General features: G+C 41.3%; 1 protein-coding gene across 3 annotated transcripts in view; it reads right to left on the bottom strand.

Moving 5' to 3' along the window:
* kiaa1549la (KIAA1549-like a) overlaps positions 1-22,100 on the bottom strand; it is a 137,743-nt gene that overhangs the window by 89,052 nt on the left and 26,591 nt on the right. For all 3 annotated transcript variants that reach the window (XM_034141919.1, XM_034141921.1, XM_034141920.1), the window contains exons 2-3: positions 3,669-4,295; positions 483-1,316 (exon numbers count right to left, since the gene is read on the bottom strand). In XM_034141919.1, the coding sequence (XP_033997810.1) occupies positions 483-1,316; positions 3,669-4,295 (1,461 nt within the window). The remainder of the gene's footprint in view (positions 1-482; positions 1,317-3,668; positions 4,296-22,100) is intronic.

Raw genomic sequence — 22,100 nt, 5'->3', positions numbered from 1 at the left:
GTGTTCATATTCTGTGACAAATCTTACATCGACAATAGGGAATCAGGAGCTTGTCTGTTGGTTAAATGTTGCAATTTTGCATCTATTGCCAACCTTAGTGAAGTCGTTAGTACAGTAGTATCAACCCATCTCTCTGTGTAATAAAGTGAACAACCTCCAGCCTCATATTTATAGAAGTGTTTATGTCCGAGGAAGATCTGCCCCTTGCTTTGGTTTGAATGAATTTGCATGTAATTACATCTATATAATAGCTGCATTGTGCCTTCGCTTCTGAAATCCCTTTATATATATCATTGCTTTAAATAACATTTTCCATAATAATTACACCAGCATGCCCTTACATACTGTAACGTTAAGAACATTGTAGGTAAAAACTACCTGCCCTAGCTTTAGATTTTAGGCATTCATCTAACAAATATTTAACTGATATTTATTGCCTCACAAGTCTAGTGTTCTACTTGCTGTTTATCATAGACACCTACCTGTTCTGACCCAGTATTTCTCTGTCACGTTGCATGGAAGTGGACTTTCTTCTGGACTGGTGCTGGACGGGGGTTCAGTGGTCGTGGTTGGAGGGGGTGTGGTCTCGATTGGGATGAACACAGTGGTGGTGGGAACCTCTGTGGTTGTGGTTGTAGTTGTAGTGGTAGTAGTAGAAGTTGTAGTGGCGACAGTAGTAGTAGGTGCAGTAGTAGTAGGTGCAGCAGTAGTGGTCGTGGTTGGAGGAGGGGTGTTGGTAGTAGTGGTGGTGGTGGTAGGAGTTGGGGCGACCGTTGAAGTAGTAGTAGTGGTGGTGGGGGGGGCAGGTGTGGTGGTTGTAGGCTCGGTTGTAGTCACTGTGGTGGGTTTGAGGCTTGTGGTTTGCTGCGTGGTTGTAGTGGCGGTTGTATTTGGTGATTCTGTTGGTGTGCTCCCAGTGGTTGGCGCCATTGTCGTCATCACCTCAGCGGTGGTCAGAGTAATGGTGGTCGTTGAGGGCGTCGTCGTGGTTACTGTGGTCAGCTGGAGGCTCTCGTTGGTCACAGTGTCCTGGCTGGTGGTTTCAGTCGGTGCCCTTGGTGTTTGTGCTGTGGTGGATGACGGTAGAGTTGAGGTGGTGGTTGTTGGTGGTAGAGATGTGGTTAGGATGCTAGTTGATGTGGTCGTCAGCCGTGAGGTGTTTCTGGTGTGCGCCGGAGTGGTGGTGTTCCACTGGTGGGTGGAGAAGGGGCTGGTGATGTTGGAAGGAAGTGTGACGTCGTGGTCGCCCACTGTGGACAGCAGCGACTCGGGGACGGTGGGGAGATCCCAGGCTGGACGACTGCTCACGGACTCCTCTGCAGGAAAGAAAATTAGGGTTCATTTTTTGTTCCCAAAAAAGGTCAGAAGTAAAATGCTAATGTTAGGGTTAGGTTTAGAAAAATAAATTGTGATTTAGTCTCATTTAGAGACTTGTTAGCAGCCCTTTATATGACAAATAGAAGCTTCAGCCATTCACGAGTGAGGTATTTACTGACGTATAGAATGAAATATCTTAGGCTTGTGTTAACCACAGACCTTATTTAAGGCATCTAACCAAAAAGGTGTTCGAAAACATTTTAATTTGAGATGAGTGAACCGGAAGTGGTAAAATGCTAACTAATTTCCAGGTTTAAGGACTCATTCCTGCACCACTCTATTGCTATCCAAATCCTTTAACATAGATAACATAACTGAATCACAGTGTCATGATAGCGCTCATAGAGGAGTCTAACAATGAAGACGGTATAATAGCAGTATTTTATATTTCCTGAATTTAACAAACTTCTTTACCCTTTTCCCATCCCTAACTGGCTTCATCTGTCGTCAATTATAATTAATAGGATAAAATGCGCAGCTGTTGTCCTTTTTATAGAAAACAGAAATCCAATTTTTATTAAGTAAACCATTTATGGTCAGGGGTTCTTTTATTCAATCCAAATCATCTCTTATAATACAGTGAAATGTCGATAAGAGGTGTAAAGAAGGATGGGGAGAACAAGAGGGAGGCAATCAATCCTCTAGAGAGATTCGCATTCCCTCTTATCCTCCTCCCCCCCCCATCACCAGATGAGGACCAATGCTTTGTGACTGTGACATATGATAGGAAATACTAGAAAATGGCTTTAGAGCTTTTGTGCGTTTGGAAGTTAAAATGATGTGTTGAAGAATTACCTTGCTGATGATGGCGAAACAGGAAGTGGGGAGACATGGAGGATGGGACAGGACATGGTGGTGAGGATGATGATGATGGGGACAATATGAAAAGGGTGATGACAACATGATGATGATGATGGCGATGGGATGATGGTTATGATGATAGAAATGCTGGAAATTGCATTGTGATGACATTTATTACTGATGATAATTAATGAAAAATAACTATTATAAAACATTTTGAAAAAAACAGACTGACTGCTTGTTAGGCTCCGCCCACTCCATGTCATTTTGTTGTGACACTTTCAAGCTTTCCATTCTTGTAATATATTGCATATCCAATCCTAGTCTAAGGAACAGTGGACAGCTAACAGAGACCCTCTGTTTGCCAAGAGTCTACGGACTTAGCTGAGGACGTTCAGGGCTGTTTCTAGCTGTTTGGGGGCCCTATGCAAGATGCTGTTTGGGGGCCCTATGCAAGATGCTGTTTGGGGGCCCCTAGTTTTTACAGTTTTTTAACTACAATGGGGGGATTCCGAAGCCTTTAAGATGATCTGTGGAGATGCATCAATCTGTTACACTTTAAGAGGAAAACAGGCTAATTTCACGAAAACCAAGCAATTGAAACTTACAAAAAATGATATTAAAAAGCTAAACAATAAGACTCCTCCACGTCAATAAATGCAAGAGATGCAGCATTTTCTCAACAATGTATAATTTACATTTCTCATCTTCCTCAGACGTCACTCATTGGGTGACAGCCCAACGATGATTTGGACTTTATTACCCCAAAAACACAAGCCACAGCTTTGCTATCATTGCAGTTTAGTTGTGTTTATATCCTACATTTGATTTGTAAGCATATCATGCTTCACCGAACACAGGAGGGGGCTTGGCTGTCTACAAATAAAGACGACTAATTGGAATTCTCCCCAAATATATTGAGGCTGAACCTGAACTTTCTGCCCTGATGACGTTTACAATGGAAATGCCATGAAAATGTGTTTTAGTTTATAAATCATAGCCAAGTTATTATTTCAATATGATGGGTAAACTATTTGTTGGCTAATATGATGACTTTTGCCAGAAGATGTTATCAGCTTTAAACGGGTAAGAGTAAAAGGGTTATGCTAAAAGACTGAGACTAAAGCCGCATGCTACCAGGTGAAGGTCAACATTCTAACTTAAATGTCGACATTTATTGTTCTTGCATATTTCTTGGCTTTGGAAGTAACATTAGTTTACTGATGTAAGTAGCATGCTAATTAGCAGAGAATGCTAAATGCTAAACACTGCTTGATCCATCACTTATGATTTTGCTATGGTTTTTTGGGGGTTTATAAAGGCTGAGAAATAAACAAGACCCTCCAAAATCTTTAAATCTTTGTATCAGTATGTGAAGAAATCAGATCTTGACAGGCCTGGTATTGTTAAACAAAGATTGCTGCATGTGATAAGGCTTAAGCAAATGATTAATGACAATGTAAAGTTGAGAGAACAGTCGCGCACTGTACCTGAAGTGGAGCTGCTGTTGCTGCTGGAGGAGTTGCTGTTGACAACAACCACAGAGACGTTCTCTGATCTTGCCGTCTCACTCTCTGTTTTGCTGGCTGCGGAGGAGGAGGATGGCAAAGAGGATGTTTTTGTTGCAGATGAGGAGGAGGAAGAGGAGGATGAGGAGGACTTGGATGGGGATGAAGAGGAGCTTCTGGACCAAGCAGCTTTAGACAGCAGTCCTAAAGGTTTTCCCAGCACTGGTGTCTCTGCCAGAATGGAAGGGGCTGCCTGCTCTCTCTGGCCCTCTCCACGTGTCTGCAGGCTCTGTGGCCCCACAAAAGCTGCAGGGGTCCTGGGCATCATTGGCAGACCACCCCCCTTAGCATCCGTGGGACTCCATTCAGCCCCAACTTCAGTCAAGGTTCCTGTCATAATTCTAGCCCCTGCGAAAACGTTGCCATCTGTCCCAACACGGACTCCTGCTTCTATTTCAGTCCAAACTGCTCCAGCCTCAGAAAACACTTTACCCTCATCCATCACAGCTTTGTCTTTAGCCCCGGCTCTGACTCCAGACCAGGGGATGGGGACTGCGGGGTCCAGAGGCCGGACAGCCCGTCTCACTTTCTCATGGTGACCTCCGTCAGCTGTAAAGGAAACATGAGGGATAGGGAGGTGGAGGAAGGAGTGGATAAAGGAAAATCAGAGTTAGTGTTTCATTTGGGCAGCAGGAACATTATGAGCACTCCTTGAATCATTTGTCCTACCGGTGTTCATTTCATAAACTAAAATTTTAGGTACCAAGTGTAAGGTCTCTGTATTTGTCATGTTTATTGTGTCCTATTTCTCAGTCATTGTTCGTGGGTGTGTTCACTAGAGCTTTGGCGGTGATGGTACAGTTATACCAGACTGCTTTCTTCTGTTTTTTTATTCTTGCCATTGAAAGATAGTGGAGGTTAGCCCGTGAGTGACATGTTCTTTTGACCACACTTACACTCACATAAAGAACATGATAATTAGGTACACATGGTCTTTGAGCCCATTTTGCGGAGGTACAGTATAAAGAGTAAAGGCATACAAGGAGTGGAACGGATTGTTGCGCGTCACGTTTCTCCTGTGTTTTGTGCCCTTCGTAGATATTTTTAGACTTTAGAAGCTATCAAAACTGTGGGCATAGTCATTTATCTATTGACACATTAAATAAGAGTAATATACTTACGTTAAAGTGAACAATGAAAGCAACTGGCTTAGTTAAAGGAAATGTTGGCTAGACTAGATTGACTTAAATGTTCAATATAATCTGATGAATAAACAAGAAGACAATGTTGACCGTTTCCACGAGGAAACTAGTCAAACAGTTCATGTTTTCTTTGAGTAAGATAATGTGGCCTGACAGAAAAAAACAATACAGGATGAGGTTGACTAAATATGATAAAAAACTGAAAAAGATATTTGCCACGGGGCTAGTTAGAACTCTTTAATCGTGCATGTGTTATTTCCTATCTTATCTAACATTTGATCTTCAATGCACACAAAACACACACGCATGCACACACAGCTGGAGCCATCAAATCATTAGTCCTCATAATGTGCCCGTACAACTGTTCAAGGGCCAGGAGATTTAAAACTGCTCTGCTCACACACACTCATCATGAGAGCATGCACACTCTCAAATGCTTAAATATGCATATTCTTTCTCGTTCTCCCCTCCGCCTCACACACATTTATCCAAAGGGATTAAATAAAAAGTCTTACATTGTGGAAAAATAGTAATAATGTCTAAAGTAGGTCAGTTATGCTTTAGAGGATAGCAGCATAGGGAATTAATTTAGATGTTCCAGAGTGTATACATTAGGACACACACACACACACACACAAACACACAAACACACACACACACACACACACACACACACACACACACACACACCCTAATCAGCTGTGATTTCACAGATACTAATCGGATCTGTTAGGTTAGCCATGCTAGCCTGTGGATTTATTATTCCTAGAACATACACAACCACTCAGCCTCTGAGCTTATAGCTAATACTGATGAGGCTGAAATATGTTTTTCCGAGCAAAGTTCGCTGTGAGTAATGACAGTTTTATGGAGTCATTTTTGTCCATTTGACAGCAAGTAGTCAGATGCATTGTAATAGATCAGCAGAGATAGCATCCAGTCAAAGCCTTTAGCTCCGGCCTTTATCATCATTCTGTGAACTGTCTTCATCTTGTGTGTAGCCTCCACAACGCCTGAAGGTTTGGCAGACTGAGGCGATTATCCTGCCTACTACGTTCAGTCTCAAAGGCACCTTGCCTTAGTGGGATTGAAAGATGAAAAAAACAAAAGAAACACTGCTGACCGGCTAACTGGCACGCTGGCTTCCTCACTGTGTCACGCTTTATTGCATCTGCTCGTTTGTTCTGAATTTAAAAGGTTTGGCGTCACTCGAGCCTGACGTCGAGTCTCTTCTGTTTTAAGTATTGAAAGTGGAAAGCGAGTGCCAGGCAGAGTATTTTTTTGTATTTTTGTGAGCACACGCTCATTCCATCCTTGTTAAGTGTATGCGTGGGTCCCACACTTCCCACGCTCTCTATGTCTCTACAGAGGATTGCTTAATTAAAAGACAGTGATTCTAAACGAGAGAGGCTTAGCATAACCAGCTCTGGGCTTAGCTGCCCCGCTATTAAGAGCCACCACTAAGCAATCTGTTTCCTGTCATAGGGCGTCACATCATAAATGTCATCAACATTTATATGTCAGCCTCTACAGGGTCTATGTTGTTGGTTAGCGGCACCATCCAAAGCTTGATTAGAGAAGGGCACAGTTAGAAATGGTAGTGGCAAATACCCGAGTACAGCTTGTTAAACTTAATTGACATGTCATATTTCATTTTTGCAGCAATTTATCTTATCTGGAAATGCAATAGCTTTTCCGTGTTTAGTGTTGTGTTGGGAATAAATACTGATAGCACTCTTGCTAACATACATCTAACTGTTTCGAGAAAAAGTGTCACGTTTAAGTAAAGAGTGTGTGACTTGCTGCAGAAGTCCTAAAACCATAGGCTAGGGACTATAGGTGCGTTCACACCGGAGTACTTTGGTGTACTTTTCCCACAATAGTTCATCAGAACTACGAAATATTTGCGTTCACACCAAAAAGCCCCAGGAACTAAAGTAGCTCAAATGAGTTCGTCCGACCCGCTTTTCAGCCCCTGCTACAGAGCAGGGTCTGTCGTGGGAGAAAACAGTTCGTACGTCTGATTGGCTGTGCGGAATGCAAACCACGCCCGTTTGACTCTGATTTTTTTTTTGGAAGCGGCCATTGTATTTGCTCGTTTACCCGAAGAGATTACTTTTGTGAAAGCAGTTATTATAGCAACACTAAATAAATCATCGGAGCGGTGGAATTGATGAGGATGTCTCGGCGCTTCTGGCGATTTACTCGGAGGACGCGAAGTGCGGCATTCAGAAGCTTCTACTGCATGCAGTTTCAGTGGATCAGCAAAGTTAGCAGACCTGGCAAAGTCATGTCGTGACGACTACGAAGGTAAAATAAAATACATGCACTGCACTGTTTTAATCTGCACAATACTGGTCTTAGATGTACTTTTATTTGCTCAGTAGATCGAGCTAGCCATGCTAGAACTTGCTAACGTTAGGTCCAAGCTGGCTAACAACATCTAGCTAGCTAGCTATTCTCAGCCGTGCCCGCTATAAACACGTATTGACTTGTGAATAAGTGTGCAATGTTCTGTAATTTGCTTCACTAACTCATGGCACTAATCGTGTGTTTCAGGCGAGGTGTTTCTCTCAGGATTAGAAACTAGTTTTCCCCTCCGGGATAAAACGATAATATAACGTTAGCAATTAGCATGCTAGCTGGACCTCTGTGGCTACACTGAGGTAAACAATATATTGTAGTTGCTATAATTTCAAGTAATTTGCAACATTCATTCTACATGTTAATGGTAAAAGCTTAAACAGTTGATTACCTGCATGCCACAAAGACTGATGTTCTAATATTTTTGCACATTTAAGTAGAAATGTAATTGAAATTATATTTACTGCCTAAACATTGTTCCTTGTATTATCCTAAATAGTTTGACCTTGTTTCCTCAGAAGGCTTCTCAGACTACATGGAGGATCCCTCAGAGAAACAGTTTCCACGTTCAGTTCCCCCCCGCTGAGAGTAGGCAGCTCCACACCCTCAGGACTACCATCCTGACCGCTGCTGCCATACTGCAGCAAACAGGAGGGAACGGAGGTGAAAACACACTTTATACATTTAGATATGTGGAGCACAAAGAAAAGCATTGCTAAAAAACATTTAGCAGCTAAACTGTGGATAACAAGTAAACCACATTGGTTTGTTATTCAATATTCAAAAGCTTTTTGAATCATTACATGTCACTTGTTAGACGCTTTTATCCAAAGCTTACATACTCAATACTGTGGGCAATCCCCACAGGAGCACTTTGGGGTGAAGTGTCTCAGGGACACAACGACATGCTGACTGCAGTGGGGTTTGAACCTGTGCTCCCCTGATCCGAACACCAATGCACTTATCCACTGCGCCACACACCTCCATCCTTTACTCAAGTAGAAGTACAGATACTCGTGTTTGAAATACTCTGGTAAAACTTCTTAAGTAAAAGTAAAGAGGGCTTTGAAATGTACTTAAGTAAAAAGTACCCATAACTACCAGCTGTTTTAAAGAGTACCTGACCTCCCTTTATATTAATAGAACAATAATGTCATTGTTAGCTAATGAATGTTTCCATGCTGAACAACGGCAACATGACAACGTTTTCATTGGTCCCTCTTCTTTAGAGAAGACCAGGAAATGATGGATACACGGATCGTGTTCAAATCAATAGGCACGCAATGACTCTAAATAATAATGATCACGCCACCAAACACACATTCAAACTAAAGTAACCAGCCTGTTTGGGAAATGTAAGAAGTAGAAAGTACAGGTATTTGTGTTCAAAATGTAAGAAGTAGAAAGTACAGGTATTTGTGTTCAAAATGTAAGAAGTAGAAAGTACAGGTATTTGTGTTAAAAATGTAAGAAGTAGAAAGTACAGGTATTTGTGTTCAAAATGTAAGAAGTAGAAGTAAAAAGTGATCAGAAAAATAAGTAGTGGAATGTACTTAAGTACAGTAACGAGGTATTTGTACTCCGCTACTTCCTACCTCTGACCAACGTGTATCTCTATATTCAGAGCACCCAGTATAAGACGGTGGAGCGGGTGGTGCAGACTCTGAAGAACCTGTGCTGTGCTCTGGACGAGACGGAGACCCAGGCCATCACTGAGGCCGTCAAAAGGCTGAAACACTCCGTCAACTTACCCCAGACACGCTCCCCCAAGGTGGGCTAACACTCTGCTTCACACGTTCATACAGAGCGTTGTTTACATGTTAGGAAGTGTTTGTAAGATCAACTTGTTTTGCTTTGCAGATGGGGTCCACATCGTCTGGTCAATCGTCAAATGGTACGTACACACAGTCACACTCCACCTCCACTTATTTAATTTAAATGTGATTGTTGCAGCTTATCATGTCAATGTGGTGCAAAGATGCATTACAGACAGAAATAACTTTTAAATAAAGTCACTGTCAAGTGTCTAAGGCTATTTAAAGACTATGTGGCTTATTCTATTACGGTATGAATCATTCAAAGCTTCATAGCATCATTAATGCTTGCATTAAAATTGTAAAACGTTTAATTTGTATCTATTTGTCCCTATCATGTCCTGAGAGCCCTCCATCCCCCAATTGCTAGTGCCTTCACCATTTAAAATGTTAATAGTCAAATCAAAGGTGTTCCCTGTGTTCCTCCTGTTGTGTGCCTGCAGAGACAGATTTGGACAATGTTGTGTCGTTGTTGCGATTAAACTGATCTTGTATCTTGCATATTTCACCTTAGGAAAGTGGGCACGCGATGACAGCTTCCTTGACACCATCATGGCGATGGCCCGCCGTGCCATGGTCAGCAAGGAGAATGAGGACCTGCGTGCCAAGGAGATGCACGACGAACGGCTGCTGCATTCACACAAGGCCCAGGAATCGAGGTGGAGCAACAAAATACCTTTCTGGCTGGGCTTCTGGCAGTGCTAAGCGAGCTGATTAAATCCAACAGGCCTTCAATACAAAAATTAAGAAAAACTTGTCGTTGATAAACTGTACAATGACTTGTTGGGAGGCGTGTGGTGCAGTGGTCTGGTGCGTTGGTGTTCGGATCAGGGGAGCACAGGTTCAAACCCCACTGCAGTCAGGATGTCGTTGTGTCCCTGGGCAAGACACTTCACCCCAAATTGCCTACACCTGGGACAGTTCATTTTGTATTATTGTGATTATATATATATGCCACTGTTATTAATACTGACACCTAACTTTGCACAAAGGTGTGTCTGCTGCTGAGCCTACCTATTGTTATTATATATATATATATATATATATATATATATATTGCCACTGTTATTATATTGTTTTGATACTACTGACACTTATTGATCTGCTGCTGATAAATAAAAGAGAACCTACATGCACGGCACTAGCATCATGACTGTCTTTGTTTAAACCAGCAGCAGTGCAGCGGTACACAGACTAACCTGTGTGTGTGTAACGTAGTTCTTCAGGTGTGTATGCTTAACATGTATGTTAACATGTATGTATACAAACGTTTTTTAAAGAGCTTTCAACCTCATCCCATTGTCTTTAACACACATTTAACATAATATACTCATTAATATACAAATATACAGTATGAGTACTGTTTTGATACTGACATTTAATCTTTGCACTAAGGTGTCTGCACTATTGTAATTGTGTCTGTTGACTGGTAAATAAAAGAGAACCAAATGCACTGTACAAAATATCAGCTTTATTGTCAATTTACAATTTCCATGCTGTTCAGATGCCTCTCCACAACGTTGCTTCCAGGCGAATACAGAGGAGTTGAAAAGAGCCCTTGGACATTCGGAAATCTTCGATCCACTGTATATGTTGGTAGCACCTCCCACCAGGCCGACGTTCTATTGTTCACCCAGAGTTCCGTAGTATTCGCATATCTGGAACACATACAAAGACACAAATTAGCCCTACATAACTCCATAAATCCTACATTAGATAGTATTAATGTGATTTAATGAACGTACCATTGCTGTTCTTTGGGCGTGATAACGGCCATCATCCTCGGCTGTACAACGGCGAAACATGTCCATCGCGTGTGATTTCGTCGTCTAATCCTTTTGTTAAGGCTTCTTAACCGCCTTCGCCTCCGACTCAGCATTTCTATTGCATTTGAATGGTCGATCTGTATTTGTATTTGTGGCTGAGTTATTGGCTTAAATAACTCCGTTACGAAGCTGTATAACACGACCATCAAAACGTCAACTCCATACCGTGGGTGTTTCTCAATCGCGAGTACGCTTGCTTGGTAGCACATGTCTGCCGAGCATCTTGCTTCAGAAGCGAGTCAAGAATACTTCCTGGCATTCGGAAAACGAAGTGTGGAACACGCTAGCAAGTGTGCAGGTGTGCGTCATATGAGAGGCCCCGCCTTACATCTTCCGCCACAGATTTGGGGAAATTGGTCCGTGCGCAAAGCATTGTGGGGATTTTAAGACCGCGAAGTCTACTCATGTGCAGACTCGATATTTCTCCAAACGGAGTACGCCGGGCTCGGTAGATTTCCAAGTATACTGGAGATTGGAACAGTACTTCGGCGGCACTCGATGACGTAGTATGCTTGAAATAGTGGCTCTGAAGCAGCTTTACTCGCGATTGAGAAACACCCCCAGTCTGAGGTCGGAAGGTAAACAGAAGCATCCAGCGGAAGCGGAAGTTTTTTTTCTTCTTCTCTCGGTTTTTTGGCGGATTGCAACTTTAAGGTGCATACCGCCACCTACTGTACTCGCCGTGAAGTTGTTTGCAGCCTGCCAGGAAAACCTGAGCAGAAGGAGAAGAAGTGACGTCAGCGGCTCATTTGCCTAATCCACCCCCAGGAACTCATTTTGGTGTGAACGCGATCTGCTTTAGTTCATCAGAACTAAAAGAACTCTCATGAACTAAAGTTCTCAGGAACTACTGTGGGAAAAGTACTTGGTGTGAACGCGCCTATAAGGCGCGTTCACACCAATTCCACACATATACCTAACAAAACAAACTCTGATGTTTCACTTCAATGGGATATTAAAGCACCACTAATCATTTTGTATACAAACAATGGACCAAAGGACTATATTAAATGTGAAACAGTCTCATTAAGTTATCATCCTACTCAGAATTGTACCTGCAAATCTCCATATAGCTCTACAGACCATTTTAGCATCTTTTAGCGATTTGTTTTGATTTTCTGTCCCGCACATTCTGCTCATATCAACCTCATTTCTAGCATCGGCAGGAAGCCGTTTTAAAAAAGACAGCCTCGGTATACTAATTGTACTAACATGCCACATGTTTTTTTCCCTTAGGAGTTAGTTGAGACCAAAACGGAGCTAAAGGACAGTGATTATTGGACTAACATTTGTCAGCTAGACAGAAACATGACTTTAAATGAGTGTTAAATTTGATCTGAGACTATCGGATGTGTCCAACTTAATGGAGATAGAGCGTTATTGTTTTGCTGCCCCCAAGTTACCCTTAGTAATGCTTCCTTTTATTTGGGATGTTGGTACTTAGGAGCTAAAAGCTAATTTGCTTAGCTCTTTGAATTAATCAAAGATGGTCTTTGGCTTTTTAAATCATACTCTCTTTGACTTTTTTTTAACATTTATTCTAATGATTTATTTACTTTTTGTGTCTTGTATTTTTATGTTTTCATCTTTGATTGTTCATGTGCACTTATACACTTTACCAGTAATATTTCTTCCAGCAGTTTTTAACCTATACTTTAATAATAAGTCATGCATACCATTAACTGGGTCCATAATGGGGCCTCTTATTAGATCATCTATGGTTATTTGAGATAATTAACATATGTGGGTTGACAGCTATCATTAATAATTCAGGTTGAATGGAGTAATGAAAGGATGAATGGATAGATGGAAGGCCTGCACAGTATGCATGGCTGTTAGCAGTGTTTTGAGATTCTTCTCCTCCAGCAGCTAGCCATCTGCTCAGGCTGAGAGCAACATATGTGACTCTACCATCAGACCTCTGACAAAACGCTGGGATAGAAGAACCTCCACTGAGAACAAATATGGACTGCATGGATGGATGGTTGGTTGGTAGAAAAGAAAGTGTGGATTGAAGAAGGGTGAGTGTGGATCAGAGCAGAACTGACCTAGTTTATATACTTTGTTTGTCTATTTCCGTGTCAGCTTTTGGTAGATTATGATAATCAGCACATGGAAATGGTGCACACTGGCCATTTACGAGGATTCTACATCACGTTATGTATTGACCATAATACCCGCCAGTTGGCATAGTGCCCACTGATGCCCCGCTGAATCTCTGTAAATGTCAACACAAGCATGTAAAGCGTTGCCAGGTCACTACCAGCTTTCGGAGTGTTCAGATTAGTCGTTCCCAGGTGGCTGGATGATACGACCGTGAATGTCTATGGTCTGTAGCCATGGCTTTGCCCCCCTCGATCCTGTGGTATACCTCCCAAACAGAGTTGATCCGTAGTGCCACCCTGACTGGTGGTTAGGAAGTGTGACAATGGTACAGAGCCAGCTGGTCCTCAGCTCCATGAAACTCAGAGGGAAAAGTCTGGTTCGTTGAATCTGCCAACTAGCCAATTGGTGGCAGGTTTTCAATATAGTAATCATCCAACAGACCAGATGAAAAATAAAACATGCTAATTTCCATTTGAGAGCTGTTCTGGGCAGGTTTCTTCGATACAGCAACATCATCAAGCTGCAGTACAGAGGAATTATTTAGAATGATGAAGAGTTTTGTAGTTCATGTCCACCTCATTAGTCCATGCCAAATAGTGGTGTTAGTTTTAATTACTGGCAGAAACTGTTCCAGCCTCAGAATGTGAGAACACAATGTGCCGAGAGCTGGGCTGACTAACCACCGAGCTACTGAGAAGATGTAACATAAAAAGTGCAAACATAATTGTGGCATCATATTACAAGATTTAGGGGAAGTGAAACTAATAGAAAATATGTTAATACAGTCATAGCCAACTAGCACTTAGGGCTGCAAAGTATACTTGCATATACTTGTATATAGCTTTATGTCTTATTTCAAAACAAGGAGAAACTGACGGAGAATTTCAATTGAATATAATTTTCTCATAGACTTCTATTCTGATTGTATAGAAATTGTCTATGAGAAAATTACCGGTCTCCATGTTTATTTTCCTAATGACTCGCCATTTAATCTCCTAATGAGTTCATGGTCTCAATTGCTAGTTTCTTCAATACAGCATAATGTCTAAATGTAGCATCATTGTGTAAATGATTGTCCCCTTTAAGGTAAAATCAAGGATGAATCAGGGAATGCCTAAGGGTGAGGCTACTTTGTGATTGACAGGTCACCGCAATACAGTGTTCTCCGGTTAGTGTGTTGTCTGAGAATGATTAACCTTTCACAGTGTCTTTTCAGTTGCTTTAAAGTTAATTTTGACAATTTGGTCCCCTGGAAAATTCTTGTTCAGAGTTCAGTTGTACTCAGCCTGTCGTCCAAATATTGTTTTTACTGGTTAAAAAACAACAACAAGATTAAGCCTGCCAAAAACCAAGATGGTGATGTCATCTTTACTCTAAATTATTAGAGTAAACAGTCATTTGACTCACAGACAATATAACATTTTTTTATTGGTGACAAGCTTTGAGTTAAGGTTATTTCTATAAGAGTGGGAAAATGAAGGTCCACCTGTCCAATGACGTGATAAAGGCCTCTAAAGAAAAGAGTGTAGGCTGAGGGATAGGATTATTTTCTCAGTGACAAAGTGTTTGAATGTGTTTTCCTTTCAAATCATAAAGGCTTTGTTGTAAGAGTGGGAGGGTTGGATAACTGTAAAAGCGCTGTAATACTAGAAGTGCTACGAGACTCAGTGGGAGTAAGGATGGTCCCAAGCCAGTTGGTTTTGTCCAACAGAGTGAGGCCGTCCAGCAGGATGGACATGTTACAATTTCCTGGATCTATTCAGGGCATCCATCTGTTTGTGTGGATGAGGTAATAGGAAACCATTTGGATGGTCAGGTAAATGGATCAATGTTTGCTGATGAACGGGAAACAAATCTATAATCAGCTATTTCCATACTGATGTTCAAAATTGGGGTTATGTTGGATGAATGGCAGGCATGATTAAATAAGTAAAAGGTATTAAGTGTGAGATCACACCATTAATAAGAGAAATGGGTACCTAACATTTTTCTTTAGTAATTTATCTCATTCTTTGTGGTTAATACAAGCAGTGTGGCAGAAATAAATGGTTTGTAATTGTTATTCTCTGAAGTGATGGTGGTGGCTAGAGTTAGGACAAAGTGTGCCAACATAACTCTGTGATACTGCCAAAGTGTGAGGAAAACTGCCTGACAACAACAACTCCCCAGTGTGGGAAGTGACTGCAACAGAACATCTTTTGATCTAAACAGTGAGAAAAAAAGGAAGGCACTTTTTCAGGTTTAATAGTTATGTTAAATGGGAAAATAGACACAATGCGAAGATTTGACACCTCCGCACAAATGATCTCATGTACGGACAAGGTGGATCGATGGATGCAATAGCTAATGATTCAAGATCAAGCACCAAATGTGATCGGCTCCATCTACACGGAAGATTCTGGAGAACTTATTATTCAGGCATCTGGTGGATGAAAGCCTCAACAATTCTCAAAGAAAAAAGAAAAAAAAGAGTGTACCAAGGGGTGAGAAACATGAGGAAATTACACGACATGATTATAACGACATGACTGAATTCTCTCATTTATGCCTTTTGAAAAGAATTAGCACATAAATAGTCTTGCATATAATTCTTATGAGCCACATATGCTGAAACAGTACTCAACTTGACTTGATGTGATGTCTGTGAACGTCACATAGAATCTACTTTGAACTTCACATTGCAGTGGGACTGATGTTGCTTGGCATCCTTTAAGAATAGCTGATGTAAGGCTCACACAGAACAAAGCTCGTTATGAAGAAAATATATATGAATTGGTTAGATCAAGTTTTATTCTACTGAGCCAACTTCATGCCCTGCCAGACTGATAATTATGTGCGTGTTTATTTTTGTCTTTGTGCTCTTTGGACTTGTATGAGGGCGGGTGAACACAAAAAGTCAGAAAATGTCAAGCTGAAATGTCATTTTTCACAGCTTTTTACATCAAGGATTCCGGGTGTGTTCAGCCCAAAATATATAATAATTGCTTTGTCAATATCCGTGTCAAGCTGTTTCACTGTTACCTCACTGGAGATGGCCAACAGGACACTTAAAGTGAAGTTCTGTCTTTTTGGCCTTTCAGGCTTTAGACATGTTTTTGAGAAAACAAAATAAGTACCTGAGAGATGTTTGAACCATTCATGTCCAGTTTCTACTTAAAGCCTTGTTAAATTGGTGTCTTCAATAGCCGAATGTCCTCAAATCGGTCACCTGAAACTTACCTAAAATGAAAGTTAATTTAAACAATACACGTTTCCTGCTGATATTATTACAGACCTGCTGTTAGCTAGCTAAATAACGTAGATCATTTAGTCATTTCAAATATACTGACAAAACACTTACAATTATGAAACAGAATAACTGAGTGAGGGACAGTATGCCAACTTTATAATCCCCAAGCTTCGGTCCCAGCTGTGTGCATCACTTTTTAGTTTCCCCGTTTCCATTGTGTTTTGAGCTTTTTGAAGAGTTTTATAATTTGAACAATCGGAGGATGAAAGAAGAAGAATCGGAGGATGAAACCCTCTGTAATTGTCACACATACATGAAGACAGCACACACAGTGAAATGTGTTCTCTGCATTTAACCCATCCTACTAGGAGCAATGGGCAGCTGTTGTACAGCGCCCGGGGAGAAATGGGAGTGAGGGGCCTTGCTCAAGGGCACCACGGCAGGGCCCAGGAGGTGAACTAGGACCTCTCCAAGTAGCAGTCCACACTCCATATTTAGGTCTATTTGGAGACTTGAACCAGCGACCCCTACGGCTCCCAGTCCAAGCCCCTACTGACTGAGCCACTGCCGGACTATATTTGTTTAGTAAACCCAGCACATCTTTCGTCAAGTCGGCAAATGTTTTCTAAATGCTGCACATGTGTTGTCAAGTGGGTGAAGATGTTTCTGTATTTGCATGTGTTTTGGCGCATTTGTGTTTTTATATTTACATCGTTTTGAAAGTACAGCACATTTCTCCTAATGGAAGTGTTTTGGGCGTGTTTGCACCTGTCGGCCACCATACAATCATTATATGAAAAGAAACAATGCAGAGACTGAACCTTTTTGAGGTAACAGTGAATCAACCGCCTTATTCAGCCTGACAGCAGGGCTGCTTCTGCTGCTGCGTCTCCACAGCAACCACAGGGATGCTGTCACCAGGGTAACCATTACCATGGATAAAGAAGGAAACAGAGTGTGCTGTGCTTATGTGACGTCTGTCCTGTATTTCTTTTATCGCCCCGAAATACAGCTGTAAAAAGGCGCAGTCATAAGGTACAATGATGCCATCAAAAGGAGAATATCAATTTCACACAGGAACTTTACAAGGTAGCAGAGCACAACATAATTCATGCCATTTTATAAATACACTGAAGGGTTTAATGGACCAAGAATGTCTGCTGATGAAATGACGTAAATAGAAAACAAAGATTTTTAGATCACATTCAATCAGATTATAACCTTCTATAGTGACAGCGCCCTGCATGTAAACAGCTTCTCATAAGAGGCGGCTGCACACAGTATTTTAATGGCAGAATGGAAAACCCATATAAGGGCTTAACACACTGTGGCAATAGTTCAAAGAAAAATGATAAATGGACCCATAAATTGTTTACTAATCTGTCATAATACAATTTTAATAACTGGGGATAAATTGGCCGACAGACAAAAACAAAATGTCTGCTTTCATTTTAATTTATTAAAAGGAATAATTTATTAAAATGTTGTATTGTAGCTAAATAATACTTCGGGGTGATCAGTGATGATAAAAATGAAATACAAATAAATAACAAGAAATGGTGTTAACTGTAGATTATAGTATGGCCTTCTGTTTGAGGATGTATGCCCGCCCCCACCAACGCTCCATGTGCTATATAGCAAGACATCATCACAAACTATATTAAATTACTCTTTTCCACAAAATTGATTTTGAATTGACACCCAGATTAAATTAGGTTTTTATAATGGTTCTGCCCTGATATGAGGACTTTGAAGTAGGTTATTGATGTTACTAAGTGCTCTGCAATGGTGAAAAGGATGAACAATATAACAGAACTCAACAGATTGACTGCAGCCATAACTTAACTCACGGCAAATTGGATTCTTGGGCTTGAGGTGTTCACAGACATCTTCAACAGGTCCCTGCTGCAGTCTGTAGTCCCCACATGTTTAAAACACTCCATCGTTCCTGTCCCCAAAAAGACTAAAACCACCAGCCTCAGCGACTACCGCCCAGTAGCACTCACCTCCATCATAATGAAGTGCTTTGAGCGGTTAGTCAAATCATTCATCACCTCCTCCCTCCCTGACTCTCTGGACCCCCTGCAGTTTGCCTACAGAGCAAACAGGTCCACAGACGACGCCATAGCCCTCACCCTCCACACTGCCCTCTCACACCTGGACCAGAGGAACACATATGTAAGAATGCTGTTCATTGACTACAGTTCAGCCTCAATACCATTGTGCCCTCCAAGCTGGCCATCAAGCTCAGAGACCTCGGGCTCAACAGCGCCCTCTGTGACTGGATCCTGAACTTCCTGACGGGCAGACCCCAGGCAGTGCGGGTGGGAAACATCACATCTTCCACCCTGATCCTCAACACCGGTGCCCCTCAAGGCTGCGTGCTCAGCCCTCTCCTCTACTCCCTGTTCACTCACGACTGCGTGGCCATACACAGCTCCAACACCATCGTGAAGTTTGCTGACGACACGACCGTCATTTTTTAAAAGCCGAGAGTGAATGTCTTTTGATCTGGGTACATGATACTAAAGAGATTCGACACTGACATCTGGACTATGCATTGCTAGGTACAATATAATTAATTTGGCAAAAAATTGATTATATTAATTACTCAGGTAAGATTGATTTGCCTTGACTGAACCAAAAGTAACATGGTGAACAAGTTACACAAAGAAACCTTTGAGTTTTTTCTGAATAAACTCAGAATCACTGATGTCCTAATTTTCTCTCTTACTGTATGGCATAGTGTTAGGGTTAAGGCATCAAGAAACAACCATAAAAATGTATTCAAATTCAGCCCGTGTTTGTGTTTTAACACATCTTTTTAAACAAGACCAATCCAAAGAGAATTTTACTGATCAGAGGTCCTAATATGTAGATAAATAATTTAGTCCATGTATCTGATATTTGATATAGTTAATCTATCTTACCTGCATGTATAACAAAGCTGCGGATCAGTAACCATAAGGATTGAAAGACATATTATTAGGCACATTTCATCAGAAAGATTAAAAGCAAAAGCAATGACACAGATTAACCCAGAGAGAAGCTTGACAATATACAAACTGCAGTTCAAGTGATTACGTTCTATTTAAAGGTACAGCAGCACTGTTGGTGGTCAGAATAAACACAGGTTTCAAACAGCCAGGGGCAAATAATCAACACAATGTATTTTGAACATTTCAGAAAATTGGCAGAAAGGTAAAAATAATGATGTCTATTAGGCAGCAAACTGCCAGCTACCTAACAAGAAGCAAACTAGGTCAGTCTTTAGGGATATCTAATATTGCTGGGTTTGTATCTCTCTGCCTGGCAGACAGCCCCTGAACTGCTATGATTCTTATCATCTGGCATCTGGCATAGTCTGCCATTATTTAGGCTGCCCTGCCTGGCTGCTACCTGCCTGGCTCCGGGTGAGGCTTTAACATGTCTTTCTGCTGCCTACTGGAAGCAGAAAGCTGTGATTACTCAGTTAGTTAGGTGCCTAGCCGGTGGAGCCAACAGTCATGGTGCAGAGTGTTCATTAGCACTGGTTGGCTCACTGTAAAGAGAGACATGCCAGCGATCAACGCCTGTGTGGGAGGCTGCTGCCTGACAGGCAGCACACAGGGAAAAACAACACAATGGTTTGCACCAAATCCCCAGACAGTGAGCCGTCATGGAAACACATTTTTTCGTTAGTGGCAAAACGGTGGAAAACAATTTCCATTTCAGTCATGTTATGTCGCTGGGCCCAAAAAGTTTTTTTTCATTGACATTGGTAAAGAAACAATATAAATTAGTGGATCACTTTTCTTTTTTTTTGCCTAATCAACTCCCCCAGTATGAACACTTAGAAATAGCCCTCATTTTAAAGTTATATTCCCTTATCTATTCAGTTGACTGAGCCGAAACCGGCCACGGCACTACCATGATGGAGTGGATTGGAGGCGGGGCTTAAGGAAAACACAATGGCTTCATGTGACACTGAACAACTTTCATTGGAAGTAACGGGACCCATCCTCCAATGCTGTATCCAGTTCTCTTTTTATCCATTGGTTGCACTTGTTGCTGCTCCTGCTTCTACTAAAGGCTAATGGAGCTCATATAATGTAATAATAATAGTATTCAGAAGGCTCACATTTCATTTCACCATTAATTGCAGTAATTTAGTCCCACCATCGTATTCCAAGAAAGTAGGATGACTCAGCGATAATTCAAGCTGTGTTCCATGGAAATGTATATTGGTTACGTTAATTAAAGCGAGCCACTGTGGCCACAAGTGGTAATTACTGGATAATTGACCCACGATTTTCTCTCCATTTTCTTACATTTCAACCCGTCAGTAGCATAACAACATTTTTATTTAGTGACCTGACTGAGTCAGTCAAACTGAACCACAAGGACGGAACAACAATCAGTTTCCTTGTGAGGTACATTGTGTTTACTTCTGACAAAATCATTTAAATGTTTATGTGGGACATGCTTAAACCTAATGTAACAGTAGAGTAGGGACAAGGAACAAGTTAAGTTACTCAGTGTTGGGCGTATACAACAATATCTATGTTAAGTCATTTAAGAAAAAGACTGGTTGTATCAGCACGCATTGTCATTTTATACCCCATAACATTTAACAGTAGCCTTCCTTACATTTTTAACTATTAGTGACCAATTGTGTGTATTAAGGTAATTTATCCTATCATATATTACCATAAAACTCAATTGTATTCTCAATAATGCTTGGAAAGGAACATTTTCTCTCAGATTACAGTTGATGTTTCATTTGGTTACCGTTTTAAATTGAAACACAACAAAACCGCAACAACACTTAGGTTAAGTAAACAAAAATAACATAATTGTCTGTGTCAAAATAAGTACATTTGTTACATTATTTAACCTTTCTTTTGAATACATACATTTATTTCTGGTTTCACCCGGTACAAAGACAAGGTCCCTAGAGTGAAAGTTCTATGTCTTGTTTACCCATCCATCCATCGTGTCTTCCTCCATCCGACACGATGGATGTCACATTATTAGATTAGTCTAAAAGGCCGCTACACTGGTCCAAACAAAATGATGCCTCTTTCAAATGCTTCATAAGATTTTGTACTAAAATGATTACAACAATGTGAGTAATGAGAAACGATGCGCCCCGGTAGACAAAATGAAGTTGTTGTGAACAACTTGAACATCTCAGAGGAGATTACCTTTAGAACGCAGTTTGATGGTTGCATAAGCACACACACTCTACACAGACTTCACAGACCTGAGAGCTTCTGTGAGCGGGGAACAACACAGACTCAGAGTGGGGGAAATATCAGCGAGGCAATAAGTATGCAGTCATGTAACAATTAAGACAAACACACACAGGCAGGCAGAAGGCAGAAGGCAGCGTGGCGCCTCATCTGTGCGGCTCTGTCATAGGCTCCCCTGTGACTGGCTGACACGACCATGTGACCGCTCTGGGGCTCTTGGTAGGCCAGCCAGTCTAGCATAAACAGAACTGGGAAGACATCCTGGGCTGCTGTAACGTGCACATAGGCAGACCTTAATTGACACGTGCACTGCCAACACACACACACACAAGCTGCCAGACATTTACTCTGAATCGAAGAAGACTCAGACGAAAATAGACTCACGCTTTTACACACAGTTTCTCCACTATCACCCTTTTAGATATACACAGACATGTACTCAAACCACCACTCTATCCCCACTTCTTCTTCTGTCTTTCCGTCTGTTACACACATAACACAAAAACATACACATTGTACAAACAGCACAGTGGCATCACACTCACAGGAGCGCAATTATGGGTGTATTTAAAGCTGCAATTGCCAAATAAGCTTAATTATCAATAAAATAAATTGCCATGGGAGGATCCCTTGGCCACC

Source organism: Trematomus bernacchii, unplaced genomic scaffold (genome assembly GCF_902827165.1).
Source record: "Trematomus bernacchii unplaced genomic scaffold, fTreBer1.1, whole genome shotgun sequence".
NCBI classification, from domain to species: domain Eukaryota; kingdom Metazoa; phylum Chordata; class Actinopteri; order Perciformes; family Nototheniidae; genus Trematomus; species Trematomus bernacchii.
The sequence above is the reverse complement of the archived record's forward strand: the minus strand, read 5'-3'. Positions and strand labels throughout refer to the sequence as shown.